The sequence below is a fragment of the Colossoma macropomum genome, unplaced genomic scaffold (assembly GCF_904425465.1).
Source record: "Colossoma macropomum unplaced genomic scaffold, Colossoma_macropomum, whole genome shotgun sequence".
Classification (NCBI taxonomy): Eukaryota; Metazoa; Chordata; class Actinopteri; order Characiformes; family Serrasalmidae; genus Colossoma; species Colossoma macropomum.
In genome coordinates, this window is record NW_023494806.1 from 29089200 (window position 1) to 29110684 (window position 21485).

General features: G+C 40.8%; 1 protein-coding gene across 1 annotated transcript; it reads left to right on the forward strand.

Annotated features, from left to right (window-relative positions):
* The first annotated feature begins 8090 nt into the window (after positions 1-8090).
* On the forward strand, positions 8091-17718 carry LOC118827057. The gene is made up of 6 exons (XM_036598270.1): positions 8091-8176; positions 11182-11249; positions 12498-12801; positions 14925-15218; positions 15313-15594; positions 17522-17718. Exons 4-6 carry the CDS (start codon positions 15005-15007, stop codon positions 17716-17718), a joined length of 693 nt encoding a protein of 230 aa, XP_036454163.1. The 5' UTR covers positions 8091-8176; positions 11182-11249; positions 12498-12801; positions 14925-15004.
* Positions 17719-21485: the final 3767 nt, after the last annotated feature.

The window sequence follows — 21485 nt, forward strand, 5'->3', positions numbered from 1 at the left end:
TATGGCCAGACAAAGTGCAGCAATTCGATGTGGCATCGATTCCAAAAGTGGAAGGAAGATGGCTAGAGGGATGTTAAGCCATGGCATCCCGATAGCCACCCACAGCACTGCGGTGTTTGTAGGTGCAGGATCTTCACCACATCCCATAAGTGCTGGATTGGGGTGAACGTGCAGACCACATCACAACTCTCCAGAATGATCCTCAAACCAGGTCTGGACAACTTGGGCCTGATGGCATGGTGCATCATCCTGCCGGAACATCCCATCATTGTGGGGGCTCATGAAGTCCATGAAGGCCTGCAAATGGTCACCAAGCAGTGAAACATAGTGGCCACCACTCACTGATGTGTTTAGGCAGACACCAGCCTGCACAGTGCCTTGTTGACAACTGGGGTTCCATGGCTTCATTGCATCTGCGACACACAAACCAGCCTAAAAAATTGGTACCATGACTCATCAGACCAGTCCTCTAGGGTCCGATTAGCGATCTCACGAGCCCAGGTGAGGCGCTGTGTCCGGTGTCGTGGTGTTAACAGAGTCACTCTGGTGGGTCTTCTGCTCCAGTATCCCATGGAAGCTAAAGAACGCTGCACTGACCTGTGGGATATGCGTGTGAGGCCTCCTGCATTGAATGTGGATGTGATTTCTGTGAGTCGCTTGTCTGTTTGCATGGACAATTCTAGCCAGACGCCGCTGGTCAGGATCGTTGATCACCCGTGGGCGGCCACTGTGCTGTCCACTGTGGGTGGTAATGCCCTCTGTGACGTATTCCTGGTACACTGACACGGTGGATCGAGGAATGTTAAATGCCCTTCTAAAAGGGCATTTAAGTGTGTCCCGTGTCCCGTCCGTCTGATACCCACTATCTTGCCTCGTTCGAACTCAGATAATTCACGTTTTCATGCCATCAGCACGCTGGCCAGTGTTCAGCCTCACTCACAAGATAGCACCACTTACACAGGTGTGGGTGTTCCTGAGCCGTCCCCTAAGGTAACACCACTACATTTACATACTGCTGTCCCATGACTTTTGGCATGTCGGTGTAAAATAATGTAATATGATATGATAAAATGTAATACACTGCCTGGCCACTTCATAAAGTACAGCTGTTTGTATCTGTATCGTATTGTCCATTTCATTAGCTCTGCTTACCATATAGGGGCAATTTGTAGTTCTACAATATATACACTATAACAGACTGTAGTGTGTAGTTTATTTTATATTTAAAAATTCCAAATTTCTGGTTGGGCTTCTTAATCCAAAAGTATGACTTTATAACCCCCCCAACCCCACATTATCCAGTGCCTGCACTGACACAGGAGTGATTTACAACCATTTAAGAATCTGTGTACTACTTTTTAATGTCAAACCACCGTTTTCTGATGTAGTGGCAGAGCGATGTGTATAAGTAAGGTGGGAGAACCCAGTTCACGGTACATAATCTGTGCTATTGTTTGTTTTTCTTCTTCTAGCTCAAGAGTTTCATCAGGAGATTGACCCTGGTCAACCCATCAGTCTCAACCTGTTCATAAGTGACCGAGTTGAAGTTACTTTTACTGAACCAGATCCTACAGAGCGAGGAAACCTCCCAGTCTGCACAGTGGAGCACGGCCGAGTGGAGTGCAGTCAGCGCTATGAGCAGAGAGCAGCTCATCTAAACATCCTGCAGCTGAGAGAGGGAACGTTCTCAGATCGAGGAACGTACACAGTACGTGACGTTACCAACGATGAGGTCATTTCCATCACAGAGGTCCACGTGAAAGGTAGGAGTCTCTCGAAGATCTTAGGAGTAGTTCAGCCAGTTTACATTGAAGTCTCTGCAGTTCTGAATAATAAGCCTTAGTTTCTAATAAGCCTGGATTTATAGGGGTTAACTGATGTGGTCTTATGGTTACATCATCAAGGTTGATACATCATGAAGGTTGTTATCACTTATGTCATTAGTATTAGCTGGCTAGCCTCTTTGTTAACAGTGCAACCATGTTTTTTCCCTCTTTGTAGGTTGAATGTGCAGAGATGGAAATTAAACAATAATCAGAGCTGTGACCTTCTGAGTCAAGCCTGACGCAGCATTAGTTAATAGGGTAACACTTTGCTTGAAGGGTGTCTACATAACACATTCATAACATCTCACATAAACACTTCATAACATTTAGTATATATGTTTTACATGATATTAATTTAGACTACTATGTCATTTTACTGAGATTTTACCATTTTACAGAAATAAAAACTATTAAAAATTAAAAAGAAGTTGAAAGTATTGTTGAAATGTGCCAAAGCACTTAATACCCAAAGGGGTAAAGTGAGGTCATTTTTATTTTGGCGGTTCAGAAATGAGGCATTTTACTGAAAATAATATAGTTTTTCAATATACAAAAGAGGACTTTTATTTTGAAAAAGCTCTGTCGTAAAATGACATAGTAGTCCAAATTAATATCATGTACAACATGAATGCTCTTTGAATGTTGATTTAAACATTCATGAAGATGTTATGCAGTGTGAAGGAAGTTAATGTGCTGTGTTGTGTGTGTGTGTTTTGAAGTTGTATTTTAGGTTGCCTATTGTTGTCTTTCTCCTTATATGGTCATGTTGTCACACCTGTTACTTGTCCTGTATACGCTGGGTCTAATCTTGGCATCAGTCCAGCTATAAAAGTGTGACAGTCCATTGTATAGGGGGGCTGGCTGGGTGTCTGGGATCTGCGCGCGCAACAAATAAACTTCACCTGTCCAGACAACAGATCGAGTCTCCCGAGTTTGGATTCTATCAAGTGTTTATGTAAGATGTTATGAATGTGTAGAGGTGGGTAATCCAGGTCCAAAAAGTAAAAACCCTCCCCAGGATTTTGTTCCAACTGCTTGACTTCTCTAATTTACTCAAACCAGCAGCAAAGGTGTTCAGGCAGTTGGAACAAAATCCTGGGGAGGGTTTTTACTTTTTGGACCTGGATTACCCACCTCTAAATGCGTTATGTAGACACCCTTCAAGTGAAGTGTTACCGTTTATAGCATGTTAACCGCTTTGTGTCAAATTTCAGATAAAATCATCAGCTTGCCAGCTTGGTTATCTCATTATAACAAAATGTCCTAGTTTAAAAAACATCTTTTAGAAAATTAATAATAATTTGAACACAGTTGTTGACTAGCCTTTATCTGCTGAGCTGCCTTTTTTATATAAAAAATTCAGCAGGCAATATTTTAGGCAATATTCAGAAAAGAAGGAAAGTGCGGGGGGTTTGCTGTTGGAGTTAAGGTTGGGCTCGTCTGCACTGTGTCAGTGAAATACCTTTTTAGCACTGTCTTTATTCTGTTTTTCTTTTTTCTGGTGTCTGTCCACAGTTAATGGTAGCGTCAGTCATTAGGAAGGTGGACCTGAGTGTATTAGATCCTCTGTGTAGCTCAGCCTCTCTAGCGCTTCATATTCATTGCATAATTAGGAGACATCAGCCTGACATTACAATAGTATCTCACTGCAAGACTCAATATTGTCTCTGTTAAATGAATTTGGTCTACTTTAAAAATGCACCTCCATCAATTTAATACATTTAATACTGCAGTAGAAGAGTGGAGAGGCTAAACTAACCATAGGATGATTAATCAAATCCCAGAGCAGAGGTCACTGCACTCACACTGCTCTTCAGTTTGAGGTCTTGCATTGTGATATTGTTGTGATGTCTTTATCAGGGGGTCCAGAAGCGCTGGGTCAGGTCCGTAAGCCCTCTCGAATCTTCAGCAGCTGCACACTGACTCCTAGTAGAAGAACTGTATATCCAAGTTAAGACTCATATAGGAGCCGTTATTGTGTGTGACAGTTTTTGTGTGTGCCTTTATTTTGTAGAGCCTCGCCAGGATCCTGCTGTGCCAGAGTGGATGGTTGGACTCCTGGTGTTCCTGGTGGTTGCACTTGTGGTTGTGTGCGTGTCGTCACTGGTGGTGATCTTAGGGCAGAGGAAGAAAATTGAGGAGTTCAGGGAAAGGAATGGAGATGCTAACCACGACCGGGACGGAGTAAATGGGCACGGTCCAGAAGGAGAGAGGGGGATATTTATTAATGATAACCAGCAACATCCCTGAGAGATCATTACCAGTCTCTCTCTCTCTCTCTCTCTCTCTCTCCCTCTCTTTCTCTCTCTCTCTTTCTCCCTCTGGATCTTTTGACCTGTTTTATACAGTGTCTATACTAACTTGCACTACTGATTCTTTTATTTGTGCACTTTACTTTACTGTCTAACTGTTGTTGGTACTAATTTAGTACATTTTCTCATTTTTTCTACTGAATTCTTATTCAATATCCTGTCTGTACTTCAAGTGTGGAATTTGGCTTGAGTAAATTGATGATGGTATTATGAAGTGAAGAAAGATTGCATGTATCATGATGGCTAAGTCTAGATGTAAACGAAATCATTCAGAGTGGTTTGGTGTGAAATGCACCTTTCTAGAGTCAGATTTCTTCACCATTACAGTATTAGGAACCAGACGTCCAACGCATTTAATGCCTCTAAAAGCTACATCCCGTTAAGTTATTACACAAACGGTTATGAATGCGTTGGTTATGAATGCGTTGCTTGATACCTATACAACATTGTTTTGTGATAGTTTTGTTATAAAGTTTTGGCCTGAAACGTATTTTTAGTATAAACTATTCCTCCAGGATTATTTCTGTGCTTCCTGTCAAAAGCGCATCACAAACGAGATTGATGCGCATAACCTAACGTGCTAGCCTGTAGCTTCAGCCTTTCAGCACGGCTAACACCAGCGGCAGCTTCTGTTTACAGCTTATTTTTACAGTGTTCTTACCTATTTTGGAAGATGGCAGAGTACGCAGAGAACTTCGAGGAGGCCTGTTTCCAAAATGTTGTAGATCCATATCAATTTGAACCAGAAAACACAAAGTTTAAAGAAGAAAAAGGGATAAGGGATCTCTACTCTGCTCACCAGTTTATGAGGTAGGACAGCAAGGTAGACAGGTATTTTATCGCATGGGCCACTTTGGACAGTCTGTAAGCTAACGGCTAACGGTGATATCGGTGACTAACAACGACTAATTTAATTCACTCACAAATGTTTCTTACCTAGATTTCAAGTTTGTGCTGGAGTGAAACTGTGGGTGTGTACGCCTGCGGCTCTGCAGTCACACCCTTCTCCTAAACGGAGAGGGCGGAGGGGTACACGCAGGGCGTTGTTAGGAAAATATAGTACCCACAGAAAAAAAGAATTTAGCACTATTTAACCATTATCAGCATGACATATAAAACCTTATAAGACACATAGGTTCACTGGTCATTTTGAATAGGAGATAAAATGGTGATATTTGTAGTGTAGACACACGGACGTCTGGTTCCTAGTAATATAATGGTGAACAGTTCTGACTCTAAATTTCTCTAGAAAGGCGCATTTCACACCAAACCACTCTGAATGACTTTGTTTACATCTAAACCATTGCATGATTAAGTAATTTTGCAAAACTGGTGGAGTTCCCCTTTAAGATGCACTGTCTTATAATCTGGATTTCTTATTATTCTTTTAGTCCACATCCTAAATCGGCACTGACTGGCCCTTTCATGTTGTCGCATGGTTTAATAATGTGGTGCTTGCTAAACAGATGAAGCTGCTTATTCCCTTAAGGAACCTAAACCAGTGCTTAAGTTTGAGCTACATCAAAAAAGCAATAATAGGCTACAGTAGCAGTGGCGTGCAGGACGAACCTTGGCTGCTTTGTTTGGCTTTACAGTGGACTCACGGTCAGCAGGGGCAGTGGAGAAGTCCCACACTGAATCCTGTGTGTTTCACTGTTAATCCTAAACTGTAGGTGAGAGACTTTCCAAAGCTAAATTTTTATGATTTATAGATTGATATGCTGCAGGGAGATTTGATGTAGGAAAATATATTGAAGTGTATTATAGTCTGTTACTAAACGCTGCTTTAAAGTGACAGTGAACTGTATTTTACATTGTATGTATTTTTATTTGGCCCAGTCCCATTTCACCCCTCGCCCCTTCCGCTCAGCACTTAGCCCTCCGTTTTGCGTGTTCTCGTCTAGGGGTAGGGTGTCCAGATTTTAGTTGAGATAGAGGGGTGGGGCGAAGTGTTAGAGCTACATGACCCTCCAAACAGAGGTTTTTCAGAGACACCAAACAGAGAGTTATGGGGAAAAAAGAAAAACCAGCAAGATGGCTGAACAAGAGACCAAAGAAACCCACAAATGTGAGAATTTTCTCAGTTAAAAAATTACAATAACCACTGTTTTATCTTAGTTTAATGTCGTTTCAGTGTATTTTGGTCATTTTCTTCATAACAAGCTTAAAAAAATCTCTAGTACTGTGCTAACATCTCGGCAGCTATCTAACTAACTTTCCCGTTCCACCTTAAACAGTCCAGCAGTTCTGACACCTGAAGCGCCAGAGTGTACCTGCTGCACCATTTAAGGTGGAACGGGAATTTGAACAAGAAGCTGGTGAATATCTGACTTCAGCTTCATATCACTGAAGAATTAGGGGTGGGTGATAAGAAATAATTGCCCCCCTCTTTGAAGATCATATGATGCCCTAAATGTAACTAAAGCCCAGCAGTGAGGAGCTGAACTTTACCCTCCTCTGCTGTCACTGCAGACTGGCAGGGTCTCCTACAGAGCAGCGCTGATAGCTGTTAATGAAGTAATGCTCTTTTTATTTGAGGATTTCAACCACTACCCCTTGTAGTTTTTTTCTTAAATGAAATGGGAGTTTTCAGACACACTCAACGCCCTCATTAACCCTCTATTGCACAATGTTGCCTCAGGGCAACAAAACCATTTTCCTTACTTTACACTAATATTATACATATTTAATGACAGGGTTAACAATAAAGGGAACAGTTTGAGTAAGTCAATAAAAAGCATGTACGTGGTCACTTTTAAATCTCTTTAACATTCAGTATCATTATTTAGTTATGAGAATTCCTGCACACTATTTTTGTCTAAAAAAATGTTTTTGAATGTAAGAATCAGGTCCACTCCATGCAGAAAAGTCAACTGAATATTTAAAAAAATGCTCTCATGATGCAGTAGAGGGTTAATGTAAATGTATTAGTGATTAGTCATGCTGGTGAGAAATCTACAGGGGGACTAATCATCATAATAGTAGTATTGATGATCTGTAATACACATACATGTGTCTGTGATTCTACAGTCTTCCTAACTGTACCGTATCTGTCCTCCCAGCAGTGAGTCTCTGCAGAGGACGTGTTACGAACAACTGTACTAACAGGGAAAATAGAGCCAATATGTGTCAGTGTTTTGAGTTTTATATTTGATAGGAATGAAATTAAATCAACTGTTTCTGATGTTTTAAATGTGTGAAAGTTGTGTTTGTCTCAATTTGAATTCATTTGTTTACAGAAATTACCGCTTAATGAAAGTCAGATTGACTGCTGGAGCTCTGAACTTGGACTTCACAGTAATGTTTGAACAGTTTTAGAATGTTTTATATCTACTTAGTACACTGATTGATTGATTGAGTAGTTTAATCCTATCTGAACTGATATCTGGTAGTTTTAATGAACTACCAAAATATAAAATTCATATTATGTGCTTAAACTGACTTCATCTGAGCTGATATGTGTTGTTTTAATGTGCTGCATTTGCTGATTAACTTTCCCAGAAAGCTGCCATTACAGGCTCTTTGCAGTTTAATCCAGAGCGGCTAATTAAGTTATTGATCACTAAATTATAGCTATTCTAACATGATTGGAGGCCTTTTAGCATGTTGCATTCAGTTTCTATTGCAGGTAGATCATTTCAGACTGAAGTGCTTTAATGGATTTTACTAACATGCCAGCCATCATTTGATCTATTCTTCTGATAAAAATGATATATTCTTACATCACTGAACATTTTAGAGAGCAGATATTAAACTGCACCAATTTTAACAGCCTGTAATATGAACAATTTACATTTTACGTAGTCTTTCAGGAGGCCACTTTTGAGTCCCAGTTACTTTACCTATTACAGATACTGGTCAAATAAAACTCTTGTGTTTACATCAGTCCATCCTCCTGACCCAGCCCTGAGCCCCACTTCCCTAAATCAGTCCTAAAACAAGACTGAAGAAAGGGAAAGTAAAACATTCAGCTTGTCTGTACTGAAAGAGAGCAGAGTTTACAGGAGAGACACAGAGAGACGGCTTCCATTTCAAAAGGTGAGTCTCACACACAGATTCATGATCCTGATCAGTAAACTAAATCTGTAACACACTGTTAGTAATAAAGGTTCTGTTCAGGTACATTTTTCACTCATCAAGGTACAAACAGTGTAAATGTTCCCTCAAAGCTACAACAGTGGTTTTAAAGTCTGATTATGAACCTTAAATAAGTTTTTCCAGGTGAAAAGTTCGTATTTGTACCTTTTCATAACCGAATGTTTTAAAACAGAACAGTAAAATAAAAGCCTGGAGACGAGACGGGGTGTGTGGAGTCAGTACAGCTTAGAACATATCATTTCAGTGGATTATGGTTCAGTTATGTTCCCTGACTAAAGGTACAGAGTTGGACCCTTGAGGGTCCCACCTCAGTGACAGTTTACTACTTTTATTTCTATGTATGACATAATCTGAAAGTCTAAGAGTGAAAATGCTTCAATTCTGTATTCCTTTCTAATTTAATACAAAGCTTTCGTGTATTATCAGCATGACAATTTGAATGAACAGTAGAAACGTACCAAATTTAAACATGAATTTCAGAATTTCTTAGTATTTGGTGGGGTGTTCCTCTTTGCTTGAGCTGCATGGACTCCGCAGGTTTGTGTCTGATCGGCAGATCAGATCCTCCTGAACACAAACTTCACTGAAAGAAATTAGACTAAAACAATCTGACCTCAACATGGCCACAACTCTGATTTGGTTTGAATAGTGACCAAGAAAAAGTGCAGAACCTTCAGTATTTCTCTCAAAATCCTTAAACTTTCCAGGTTTAAAAGCAAAACATCCCAGTTTTTCAAAGTTGCCTCAAACTTTCGGACCCCGCTGTGTGTATGAGCTTATATAAGTTGAAATTGAGAGTGTAAAGTAATTGTAACTAGTGTAAAAAATCTAGTCATATATTTCTGCTTCTCCTTTTTCGTTTTGGTTTCTCATATAATGTTAAACTTTGCTAAAAGAGCAGTTATTGATTTGTAACACAAAAAGATCTTAACTCTGAGCCACAGGTACAATCAGATTTACACTAGATTAACATAAATTACCCATCAGAGCTGCAGGGAGATAGAATAAGTGCTGAAACGTCACATTCTGAGTGTGAGAACTGTGTCATCTGACTCTGCATCTATTAACCTCACACACATTAGACAGGAACTACATTTACACCGGCTGTGTTGGGGGGGAAGAAGTGGACATTTCCAGGATTTTTTTTCCAGGGCAGTGAAGGATTTTCCTTTGTGCTGGGTTTACCTTTTCTTTTTTCACAAGGAACTCGATTTCGTAGAAAGTCAGCAGAAATAAGTGGCTAAATATGAGTGTTTTACTGCTGGAACTCTGTTTTGTTTTGTTGTTCTCGCTTATTCAGGCTCCTTTGCACAGCTGACTTCAGTCTTTCTGTCCTTTGTGACTGATTCTCCTCTGATCTTCTCAGATCACTTGGCTAATGTTCCCCCACAGACTCACTCTGTGTTTGAGAGAGTGCCTGCAGGGCAGTTCAGGACTGATCTGTTACTAAATAACTTGTTTTTTATACTTGTGGTGTAACATGACTGAATGTACTGTTAGACTTTTCTCGCCTTGACATTGTGAAACTAGCTGATTACTGATGATGAAGCAGGGCGGTGGTCAGTCAGGAACTGAAACCGTCAGTGTTGGAACATACAGTTAGAAGAGAGTCAGACAGGATTCACCTCAGGTTTCTAAGCCACCCTGCTCTGATTTAAGACGTCTCTCCACTTAGTACGCTGCAGGAACGAGATAATTAAGTCGTGGACATGACTTAGTAAGGAGCAGGAACAAGACAATTAAGTCATTGACATGACATAGTAAGGCGTGGGAACGAGATAATTAAGTTGTGGATATGATTAAGTCATGGACACGACTTAGTAAGGACAATAAACAAGATAATTAAGTCATGGACATGACCAAGTAAGGTGTGGGAACGAGATAATTAAGTCGTGAACACGATTAAGTCATGGACACGACTTAGTAAAGCGTGGGAACAACAAAATTAAGTCATGGACGCAGGAACGATCTCATGATCTCGTTCCAACACCTTAAGAAGTCATGGCCACAACTTAATTCTCTCATTCCCAGGCCTAACCAAGTTGTGGCCACGCATCAGGATCTCATTCCCATGCATAAATATGGTGTGGCCACGTATTATTTTTATTTATATGTGATGTCACCAGCAGAGTTCCGTAGATTAAAGTTCAGCTGAGCCATTCTTTAAAAAATGAACTACACCTGTAAGGAACAGATGCATGTACAGTATTGTGAGGGCTGACATAGTGGTGATAAACTATGACAGCGACTGTATAGAATATGATCATCAATGCTGTGACCAGGAAGGATGACCACAGAAAGATTATCTGTTCTGTCCTACTTATATCCCGCGTATAATTTGACAGGCAGCTAACTCGTTTCCCATTCACCACACAGAGGAAGCACTGTTTACTTGTTTAATGCAGCAAGTTAGGTAAAGGTAAAACTGAAACCAAACAGCAAAACAAACAATGTGATACAGATAGAAGTACCCTCTATCACAAATGACTGCTATGTGTATTTCTACTGCATTTCTTATTTATCTCTTAGCATACCGCTAACATCAGCAAAAGACAGAGAATAACATATGCAATTAACACCTTCCATATATAAAATATTGCATTATACCAAATGTCAGAAGCGATCTATAAACAGACAATGCTTCAAAAAGGCTTAAACAGGTGTTAGATGGAGCAGGATGAACCGACAGATACAACCATGCTTGTACCTCTGTATTATCAAACAGGCTACTACTGATGATGTCTTCAGAACAAGACAAACAAGAAAACGTATTTGCATTACCAAACATGTCCAGCAGGAGGGGGAAAACTTCACTAACTAAACTGCTACTACTGTTATCACATTACACTTATGTGGGGATGATGAGAAACAGCTTTAAAAGTGATTTTTGACCCTTACATGCCTCCTGGTCAGTACTGATGGTGTGTGTGTGTGTGTGTCTGTAGGTCAGTAATGCAGTCCTGCAGTTCTGCTCTCTGTATCCTGATCTTACTGACCACTCCATTCACTACTGGTAAGTACTGCACTGTTCTTATTCCTGACAACCTAGTGTTACCTAAACTTTAGCTGATTTAGCTGTTACTAACCTGTGTGTGTGAGAGAAAGTATTTCTTTTATTAAAGAAGACAAAATATCCTCAGTTATGCTCTACAGTCTGATCACCTTCAGAATTTCTAGGAAACATAGTGTTCAGCAGAGGGTGGCCAGAGGTGGCCAGTGCCATCCCAGCATCACACATGGCCTTCCTTCTGGTCACCCCAGTCAGATTTCATCAATAGAGAAAATAGGAAATATTGTAATGTTTCTGTTAACTCTTCAGAAATGCTGTAGTGTTTCTGTTAAGACTGCAGAAATACTGTAGTGTTCCTCTCAACTCTGAAGTGACTGACGGTGGGAGATACAGAGTCAGGAAAGTAATCTAAAGGCTGCCGTACTCAGGACACACCGATCAGTACTCAAAAATTCTGCATCAGCTCCACATCATCAGAAGAACACTGTGGTGAATCACGACCAGTTGTCCAGTTTTTTCCATCTTGATTTCCTATTCTGTTATTCACAGGAACTGACAAATGAAAATGTTTTAAAAAACCTTTTGCCATAAATCACTACATGCTGAACATGATGACAGTAATGCTATCCTGAGATTATATGATAACTATGTCAATAATAACTATGTTAATGAACACCCATTGCGAGGATTAGTTGGAGTCAGTGGCTCTCATGGCCATTTGCACCAGGCTAACTTGATTAAACTTTTAATAGCCATTGCACAATGTTCTAAGCGTTGACCCTATCACCGGGATATTGCAAAATTCAGTGCCACAGTCATCCATGGCTGAGAGTCCAAAATAACTCTCTCTCTCTGGGTGGGTAGGATGGTCCTCCTTTCCCCCATCACTCAGAATGATGCTAGCCATCATGAACATCTGTTAGCTGATGTAACAGAATTGGCAGTTAGTGCTCTCCTTCAAGCATGTTGAGTCAATGATGTTGCATCAGTGGCTGTTTGAGAAGACATGGTAGAGCTCCAGGGGAAGCACTTGCTAGCCTTTACCATCTCAGCTTGGTAGTATCATGTGATCTGGGGAGGCCTAGCTAGCTAGCAATGACCAAATTGGGGAGAAAATTGGTAAAAAAAAATCTGACGCATAGCTGCACTACCTGATAGCGCCACAAGTAGCCTTTCAATAATTGGCCAATATTTTTACTCAAGTTTGTGGCTTAACAAAGTTCCTTTCCACTTTTCTTCTTCTATTTTCAGGGTCTGATACATGTATAACTGAAGTGAAGGTGAAGCTCCATGAGTCTGCTACTCTTCCCTGCTCTGCTGCTTCTCCCTGCTCTGGTGAGGTCAGATGGATTGTGCAACATGATCCTTTTCATATTCTGGCTCAGTGTAACCAGACGTCATGCCAGTCAAAGGAAGGATTTCAGATTTCCCATCATCAGTACCTGAAGGGGAAATTGGTCCCTCGGCATCGCTGATGTTGATCTCAGGAAGAGGACCTCATACACCTGTCAGTGTAAACGTAAAGACATCTGTAACGTGACACTCTGGATTGAGAGTAAGTCTGTTCTCATGACTTCTTTCAGAAAACAAATAAAAGACAATTGTGTTGAGTGCTGTCCACAAATGAAACACTTCAAATCTCTGATCAGAAAACTATGTTCAGAAAACTGCTAACGGGGTCTGTAATGGGGGTGACAGTTTTAGGTGTGTTTAGATGAATCTTCTGCTTTCCCAGGCTATGTTCACATTATCAGGTTCAGTCTGATTTTTTGCCTTAATGTGATTCAGATCTGATTGTAGGCAGGGGGTGGTGCCTCTTCCCAGTAGGGGTAATCTTTAACACTTTATCTAGGAAGATCGAGTAAGTGACAGGATCTGTGTCCCCACCCCGATACTTTCAGTCTCAGTACTCACCCGTGTAGTATGTTGGTACCTATCTTGCTGCAAGGGATGATCAGTGTGTATGTATGTAAAAGATATGGCAAGGTGGGCTTCAGGAATTATCTGGATCATGGTAGCAACCTGAAGTGTGAAATGTAAGCTGGACATGTATTAGTCAGACCTAGCATTAGACCCACCCTCCCCAGATCTAACAAGACAGGAGAGACGCCCCTACTCCTAGATAAATGTAGAATTAGAGATAGACAGCAGTTACCAAAAAAAAGAATATTTATTAAAAGAAAATGAATTGTAAGTGCTTGTTCTCTTAGTTCCAGCTTACTTTTCTTTTAAAAAATAAATAAATAAATGAATTGTACAATCAACACCAAAATCCAAGGTAACAAGCGGCAATGACCATATAACACTTGTGGATTCAATGTCTTATACAGTAGTACCCTTTCCCTCTTTTCAAAATGAGACAAAATTCAAACAAAACAGCCAGAATTTACCATAAAGAGCTTACAAGTTAGAAAGAGACACCCTCTTTCACCCTTTAGACTGTAAAACGATCTGAATTAAGACAAGGGAATGAACAGTTACTCCTCTTAACAGTCATACAGTCAATAAGCAGAAATATTAACTTTTACTTCTACGGAACAGTAAAAATTATTCATACTTAAGACTTTTGAGGAGAGGCTGGTGACATAAGTTCAGGTTGATGCTTTACTAAGTCAAAACGAGTTGCACCACAAACTAGTTTTAACCCCCCCCCCCACAGCTCCACCTCACTAAGACTCAGCAGCTGCACAAATAGCTAAACTGAGGCTGCTGTTGTGTATAATTTTGTATAATATGCAAGATTTTTAAATTTAAAGTTACTCAAAAGTAATCATGATTTCAATCATACCTAATCGTATTACATTAATACTGTATGACTCTCTATGCATATGCAGTTTCACCCTGTGTGTGTGTGTGTGTGTGTGTGTCTGAGGGCGACCCTGAGTATGTGAGTATGTTGTGAATTGTAGTGGTGTGTGCCAAGTAGGCCTCATCCAGGAAAAGCACGCACGCAGAGAAGAACCTGTTTGTACTAAAATGTCTTTGAAGGACAAAAACACATACGTAGAGAGACTTGGTTGTAACCATATTAATTTAAAGTAACATGTAAAGTGAATAGAATTTAAAGGCTTAGGCCTGCTTGCGGCCTTGGCCTGTGATTCCTTTTAAAAAATGTTATTTCTCAGTTTGGACATAATGGTGATGTTTGATAAGAAAAAATGATGACATTAATAACGACATGAACAATAATGAGAAAGATTATAAAAAAAAACAATGTAAGGTTTGGAAATAATGTTGTATAAATCAAAAGATATGAAATCCTGGTGTTTTGAGCCTTATTTTAATATCGGAGCAAAGCTGTCTACACTTACTGCCTGTAGCGCTTCAGTTCTGTCCTTCAGACTGAAGGATTTTCTACAGAGAAAGAATCGTTAGACAACGGCATGTTGATCCTGAGAGATTTTTATTTTGTACAGTGTGACGCCTGCAGCAAATAACAAGGCTAAACTAAAATTCTCTACCAAAAACCTGGGAGTTGTGAACATCTCTGCCAAAGTCTGATGTAACTTTGTCATTTTCATGATGTTAGGCTGCGGAGTGTAGTACGCAGAGAAATAGCTTTGCCTGAATTGTATGAAAGTTTATGCACTCATAATTATATTAGCGGATAAACTTGACATTGACTTTGGAGCGTCTTGACTGCTTTATTAATCAGTTCTTCATCTCTTTCACTGTTAGAATCAATTGGTCCTTCTGTGAAGGTGAAGCGTCATCAGTCTGCTACTCTCCCCTGTCATGAGAACTATACTAGTTTAGCTATGTGGATCAGCAGCTATAACTCCAGTGATGTTCTGGCTCAGTGTAATCAAACTTCATGCCACTCGATGAAAGAGGGATATCGGATGATCCATGATCACTACCTGAAGGGAGATCTCTCCCTCATCATCATTGACGCTGATTTCAGTAAGAGGGACTGGTACACATGTCAGTGTGATCATGTGTCCATCTATGATGTGCAGCTTCAGATCGAGCGTAAGTGTTCATTTCTTTGTTTTTTATTTATTCAAATACAGTGTTTTGTTTTAGATTTACAATTAATGAAGTTACTGACTGTTTTTGTCCTCAGCCTTGAGTTCTTCAGTTCAGATGAAACCCAATGAATCTCTGGTCCTGGATTTGGACATCTCAGGTCCAGTGGAGGTGACTTATAAAAGCACAAATGCTTCTCAACCCAGTGGTCAGGTCTGCACAGTGAATGGACGTTCACCACAGTGTGGACCTAAATACGCACAGAGAGTGTCACCCGCTCTTGAGCTGAGAGGGATGAAACTGTCTGATAGTGGAGTTTACATCATACAGGATGCCCGCAATAAAGATATTATCCATATCTACTCAGTGACCGTTCAAGGTATGATTTTAGCATCATTTTTACAGCTTAAGCAGTGTTTCCTCTAGGAATGTTTTTCACCAGTGGTGAAGTGAGAGGTGACAGGAGTCGTTAGCAGACGGGGAGCTTAGGTAAAGGACTCAAGATTACATGCTTTCTATAAAATATTGTGGCGTGCGCCTGGCCCCCGGGCCCCGACGGCAGCTGCGAGAGCCTGCCGGAAGAGTGGCGACGAACCCCAGTGAGGACGGTAGGGAGAGAGCTGCGGGTGGGTGGGGGACGGAGCGCAAAGCCCGAGCTCCACCGAGTGACGCGAGTGACGGCGGGAGGAGGAGGACGACAGCGCTGCCCACGAAATGCACGAGGGCAAGGAGCGATTCCCGAGTCCTGCTGCTGTTCCCTCTCTCTCTCTGTGTTCCCTCTCAGCTCTTTTTAAAAGGTGCTCACCCTGTCAGCCAGATCAGCATCAGCTGGCTCTCATTAAGGGCAGCGTGAGCACCCAAGCCAAGAGGAAACGAGAGCTCGCTGCTCCGCCTCCCTTGGAGAGTGTCTGTGGGAATTTGTGCTCATTCAGTCAGAAGAGCATTTGTGAGGTCAGACTCTGATGTTGGGCCTGGCTCTCAGTCTCTGTTCTAGTTCATCCCAAAGTTGTTCAGTGGGGTTGAGGTCAGGGCTCTGTGCAGACCACTGGAGTTCCTCCACACCAAACTGGTCACACCATGTCTTTATGGATCTGCTTTGTGCACAGGGGCTCAGTCATGCTGGAACAGGAAAGGCTCTTCCCCAAAGTGCTGACACAAAGCTGGAAGCAGATAATTGTGTAAAATGTCTTTGTGCTGTAGCATCAACATTACCCTTCACTGGAACTGAGGGGCCCAAACCCTGAAAAACAGCCCAGCCCATCATCCCTCTTCCACTAAACTTTACTGTTGGCACTACGCATTCTGATAGGTCGAGTTTTCCTGGCATCCACCAAATCCAGACTTGTCCATCAGACTGCCAGATAGAGAAGTGTGATTCATCACTCCACAGAACACGTTTCCACTGCTCCAGAGTCCAGTGGTGGTGTGATTTACACCACATCCGATGCCTGGCATAGCACATAGTGATCTTTGTAGTTCTACAGTTACAGACTGTAGTCCATCTGTTTCTCTGATACTTTGTTAGCCCCCTTTTACCCTGTTCTTCAGAGGTCAGGACCCCCATGGACCCTCACAGAGCAGGTACTATTTGGGTGGTGGATCATTCTCAGCACTGCAGTAACACTGACGTGGTGGTGGTGTGTAAGTGTGTGTTGTGCTGATACGAGTGGATCAGACGCAGCAGTGCTGCTGGACTTTTAACACTGTGTCCACTCACTGTCCACTCTATTAGACACTCCTACCTTGTCAGTCCACCTTGTAGATGTAAAGTCAGAGACGATAGCTCATCTGCTGCTGCACAGTTTGTGTTGGTCATCCTCTAGTCCTTCATCAGTGGTCACAGGACGCTGCCCACAGGACGCTGTTGGCTGGATATTTTTGGATGGTGGACTATTCTCAGTCCAGCAGCGACACTGAGGTGATTGAAAACTCCAGCAGCACTGCTGTGTCTGATCCAGAGAAACAGATGGTCTACAGTCTGTAACTGTAGAACTACAAAGTGCACCTATATAGTAAGTGGAGCTGATAAAATGGACAATGAGTGTAGAAACAAGGAGGTGGTCATAATGTTATGCCTGATCGGTGTATGTAGATTAAACATATGTTAAGGTGCCAGTTTTATTATGCACATATATGTCAGAAATACTGAGAAAATACTTCAGAATTATATTGACACTTATTTTGAAAAATATATGCAAATATACTGTAATACTACTGATAATAATATATGTAAATATTGGTGAGCAAGAATCATCTGCTATGGAGTGTTCACAATGTTACAAATCTGTGTGCTTTGTGTTTTGTAGATGACCAGCCACGTCCAGACAGAGACAGAGTTGTTGTCCCATTGTGGCTATTAGTACTGCTGATTGTTGCGGTGGTGGTACTTCTGGTTGTGCTTCTGATAACATGTATGAAGAACAGGAGTCCATGTAGAGTTCACGAGTGTTTCCAGATGAACGCAGCTCTATTAAGTAGAGAGGGGAGCGTCAGTACAGAGTGAAGAGTGGAGAGTCTGCCGTCTGCCTGCTAAAAACTGGGAGACATTATTATCTCTCTTTCTCGCTTTCTTACTTTTTTTCTCTTGGCTCTCAACTGAGGCTTCTTTTTGGTTTCCCCAGCAGCTCTGTCATTTCTTTCCACACCTGTTTTGTTCGCCTCTCTTAAAAATGTCACATCACTCCAAGACAGTGCAGATAACTGAGAGGCATGGGAAGATGTTGCACCCTGACAGAGAGTCCTCATCATGCTTGCATCTACCACAGGGTCAAAGTTTTCCCCTTTTGCCATGGCTGGACCTATCATATGGGCAACCTGGTCAACTGCCCAGGGTTATCCAATGTTCAGAGGCACTAAGAGATTGTTTATGAAAATTTAATTATCTGTCAAAACTTGTAGAAGCGTTCAAAGTCCAAAGTAAATGATCTTCACAAGTGAGCTGATGTCCTCTCTTCAGCATACCCAGATGATCTTGATTAAAACTTTCCTAAGAGTTTGGAGGGAAGAGTTTGCTGTTCCTCATTTCTCACACTGAAGACAGAAGAGGAGATGAGGAAGATCTCAGTTAATGTGAGGAAGAGCGCAGAACCACACTAGAACAGAGACTTTAAAGAAGAAGAACTGTTAAACCAAACATTTTACTGCCGTTGAAGCATTAGAACCGGTGTGGTGAGTAAGTTAGCAGCCAGCTAACGATGGAGTAGCCAGCCAACACAGGACCCCCTGAATATCAGGGGGTATTTCACATCCTGGATGGAACTACATTTGAAAGATGTTGACATCAAGTATTCTGTTAAACCAATCAGAATTAGGGCCTTGAACGACACCCCACACCAAAGTCTCTTTAGCTGGGCCTAAGCCAGTAACACTTTAAAAACTCCAACAAATGCTAATGTTGCTTGAATGATTTGTTGCCTATCATAGACATCTAGTCAAAGTTCTGTACTTTAGCAAATGCAAAACGCTTTTTGCATCATGTGTTGGCCAAATTCCTACTTCCCACTTCCCACTACAGTTACCGCAGCCATTCCCACTTGAATGCAACTTTACTTCCATAATCCAATATCTGACAAAGATTCAATGTCTGACTCCTGTTAGAAAATAAGCTAAGAAAAGGTGAACCATTTGCTGTCACTGCCATGTATTACTGCTGTCAGTTAACATGCAGTCTCAAACAAAAGTCTTGATTATACTAGTTTTTAATTACTGAATTATTGTTTAGGATTTGTTTTCTCAAATCTGACCTAATCATCTGGTTAATGATCAGTAAGTAACATATGTTTGGTGTCTCTGAGATTTTATTATTGAGTTTTACAGCTTCTTAACTGTTTACACACAAAACACTATCTGCAGTAAACCAACAATCATTTGCTAACACAGTATTTTTGCATAAATTAACATCATAAAATTACTAGATCTTTGTAGGAATCACCTGCACACCGATTTGCCTTGAGTGGTTAATCCTTTAACATATTCAGTCTTATACAATACTGGAGGTGGCCTGTGATGAAGACAGAGACTTGTCTCATCATCAGAACAGCACTGAACACCACACCCAATGACAGCAAATTTAAATTAGAACTCTTTTAAACTGTGGTGAAAATGTGAATGATGTGTATACTCACCTTAATTCCTATAGGAATGCTAGGTACAGACGAATGCGTCTTCTTGTAGGGGCTGGAGGAATCCACAGTAACCCTGAGAGGGGAGCACAGTAAAACCTGTAATAAGAGAAGCTGTAAATAATATTTTATGAATATACCTACCAGATACCAGGGTATGATCCAGATCCTAATTTTGCTAGTAGATTGCTTTTAGTTAGTTACTAATTCTTCAGTGATATGAAGCTGAAGTCAGATATTCACCAGATTCTTGTTTGAATTTTCCTGTTCCACCTTAAATGGAACAGTTCTAATGCTTGAGCTTCCAGAATGTAACTGCTGCACCATTTAAGGTGGAACGGGAAGTTTATCTAGCTAGCTACTGAGACATCAGCATAGTACTGGCATTTCTTTTATTTGTTATGAAGGACCATAATGCATTTAAACGACAAATAAACTAAGATAATACAATGATCTTAATTTTTTATACTTTATGGGTTTCTTTGGTCTCTTGCTCAGCCATCTCGCCGGTTTTTCTTTTTTTCTCATAACTCTCTGTTTGGAGTGTCTCTGAAAAACCTCCATTTGGAGGATCATGTAGCCCCAACACTTCACCCTACCCCTCTATCTCATCAAGAATCAGGACACCCTACTCCTAGACGAGAACATGCAAAACGGAGGGCTAAGGGCTAAGTGGAAGGGGCGAGGGGTGAAATGGGACTAGGCCTTAGTCTCAGGCAATCTGCACCCAGAGGTGCACAGACCGTCTGATGTAAACTGCACACTAAAATCACCACAGCTCTCAGAATCACCTCTCAATGAGAACAGGACGAAAAAACGAGATATCCTAGCATACATCCTGTCAATCACACTGACAGTGTCTTTCTGGGTTGGGAGTCACCTAGTAAACAAGTGTATTAGTACATTTTTCTACTTTGTAGCTACAAGCGTTGGTCTTTTTATTCCATCCCCTGGGTGTACAGACCTTAGCTCATCTGTTACTGCACAGTTTATCAGCCCACCTCTACCCCATTCATCATTGGTCAGTTTCTGACAACAGGGCTGCTCTTGTCCATGTCTTATTTGGGTGGTGGTCCATCCTCAGCACCACAGTGACACTGACATGGTAGTGTGTGTAGCAAAATGCAAATAAAACTCACAGCTCACAATAAACAAGACTGTAAGAGATGTTTTGAATGAATTTTTTTTTCGTTGATGTTTAGAATGTTTCTGTCCTGCACTGGTTTTAATCTGTGTGAAATAGCTGGGTCATCCTCCATTTGGAAGGGAAACCATGTCACAAAGGTTGCAGGGCTTGAAAAGATGCTTAAAATATCAGGCACAGCTCAGTACACAGTTTACCTAAGAATAAATAATACTTTTCCCTTATGATTCTCTGATTTTTCTTTCATTTTTCTCTGTTTCATAATCGCTCTGCATCTGCAAAAAACAGCTCATCACAAAAACCAATTTTCAACATTTGAGAAACCATTTTAACATAAAACAATATTTTTAAGAGGTTTAACTGAGGCATTTGTATAAAACAGATTCATGTTTATTTTTTATATCATTAACATTTTACTACATTTAAAAGATCTGTTTTATTTTAAAAATTCATTTGTCACAGAGAGTTTGGTCACTGCTGTTATCAGGACTCCTACATTTTAACACAGTATTTTCAGCTCTATTAAACTGCTTCTTTGGGTCAAGGCTCATTAGAGAGGAAGCATTTCAAGGCATGAGAAGGCGAGTCACACTCGCTCACTATATTTCATTAATTTATTAATAATTTTGTTTATCAGGCAGGACAGAATCTCTATGTGTCACCAGTGTTATGAGCTTTAATGGCTGGATGATTCAAATTTTGTCAAATTAATGCCGTATATCATTTTTATTGCTGGTTTTAAATACACAAGGTCACCTGACCACCAATGAGTGGGCCCATTTACAAAATCCTGAGTTTTAACCAGAGTGTCACTGGAGTCATAGTCACTGGTGTTACACCATATTCATACAACACCAGCGACTGTGAAATATGTTTTGAATTAAGCTCCTTTTTTCATATATGATAATAGGAGATGATAATGGACATATTAAGATTATTTAGTTTTGGGATGAAAGAAATAGATTTTTTAAAGAATGTATCCACCTGAATTCCCACTCCAAATGG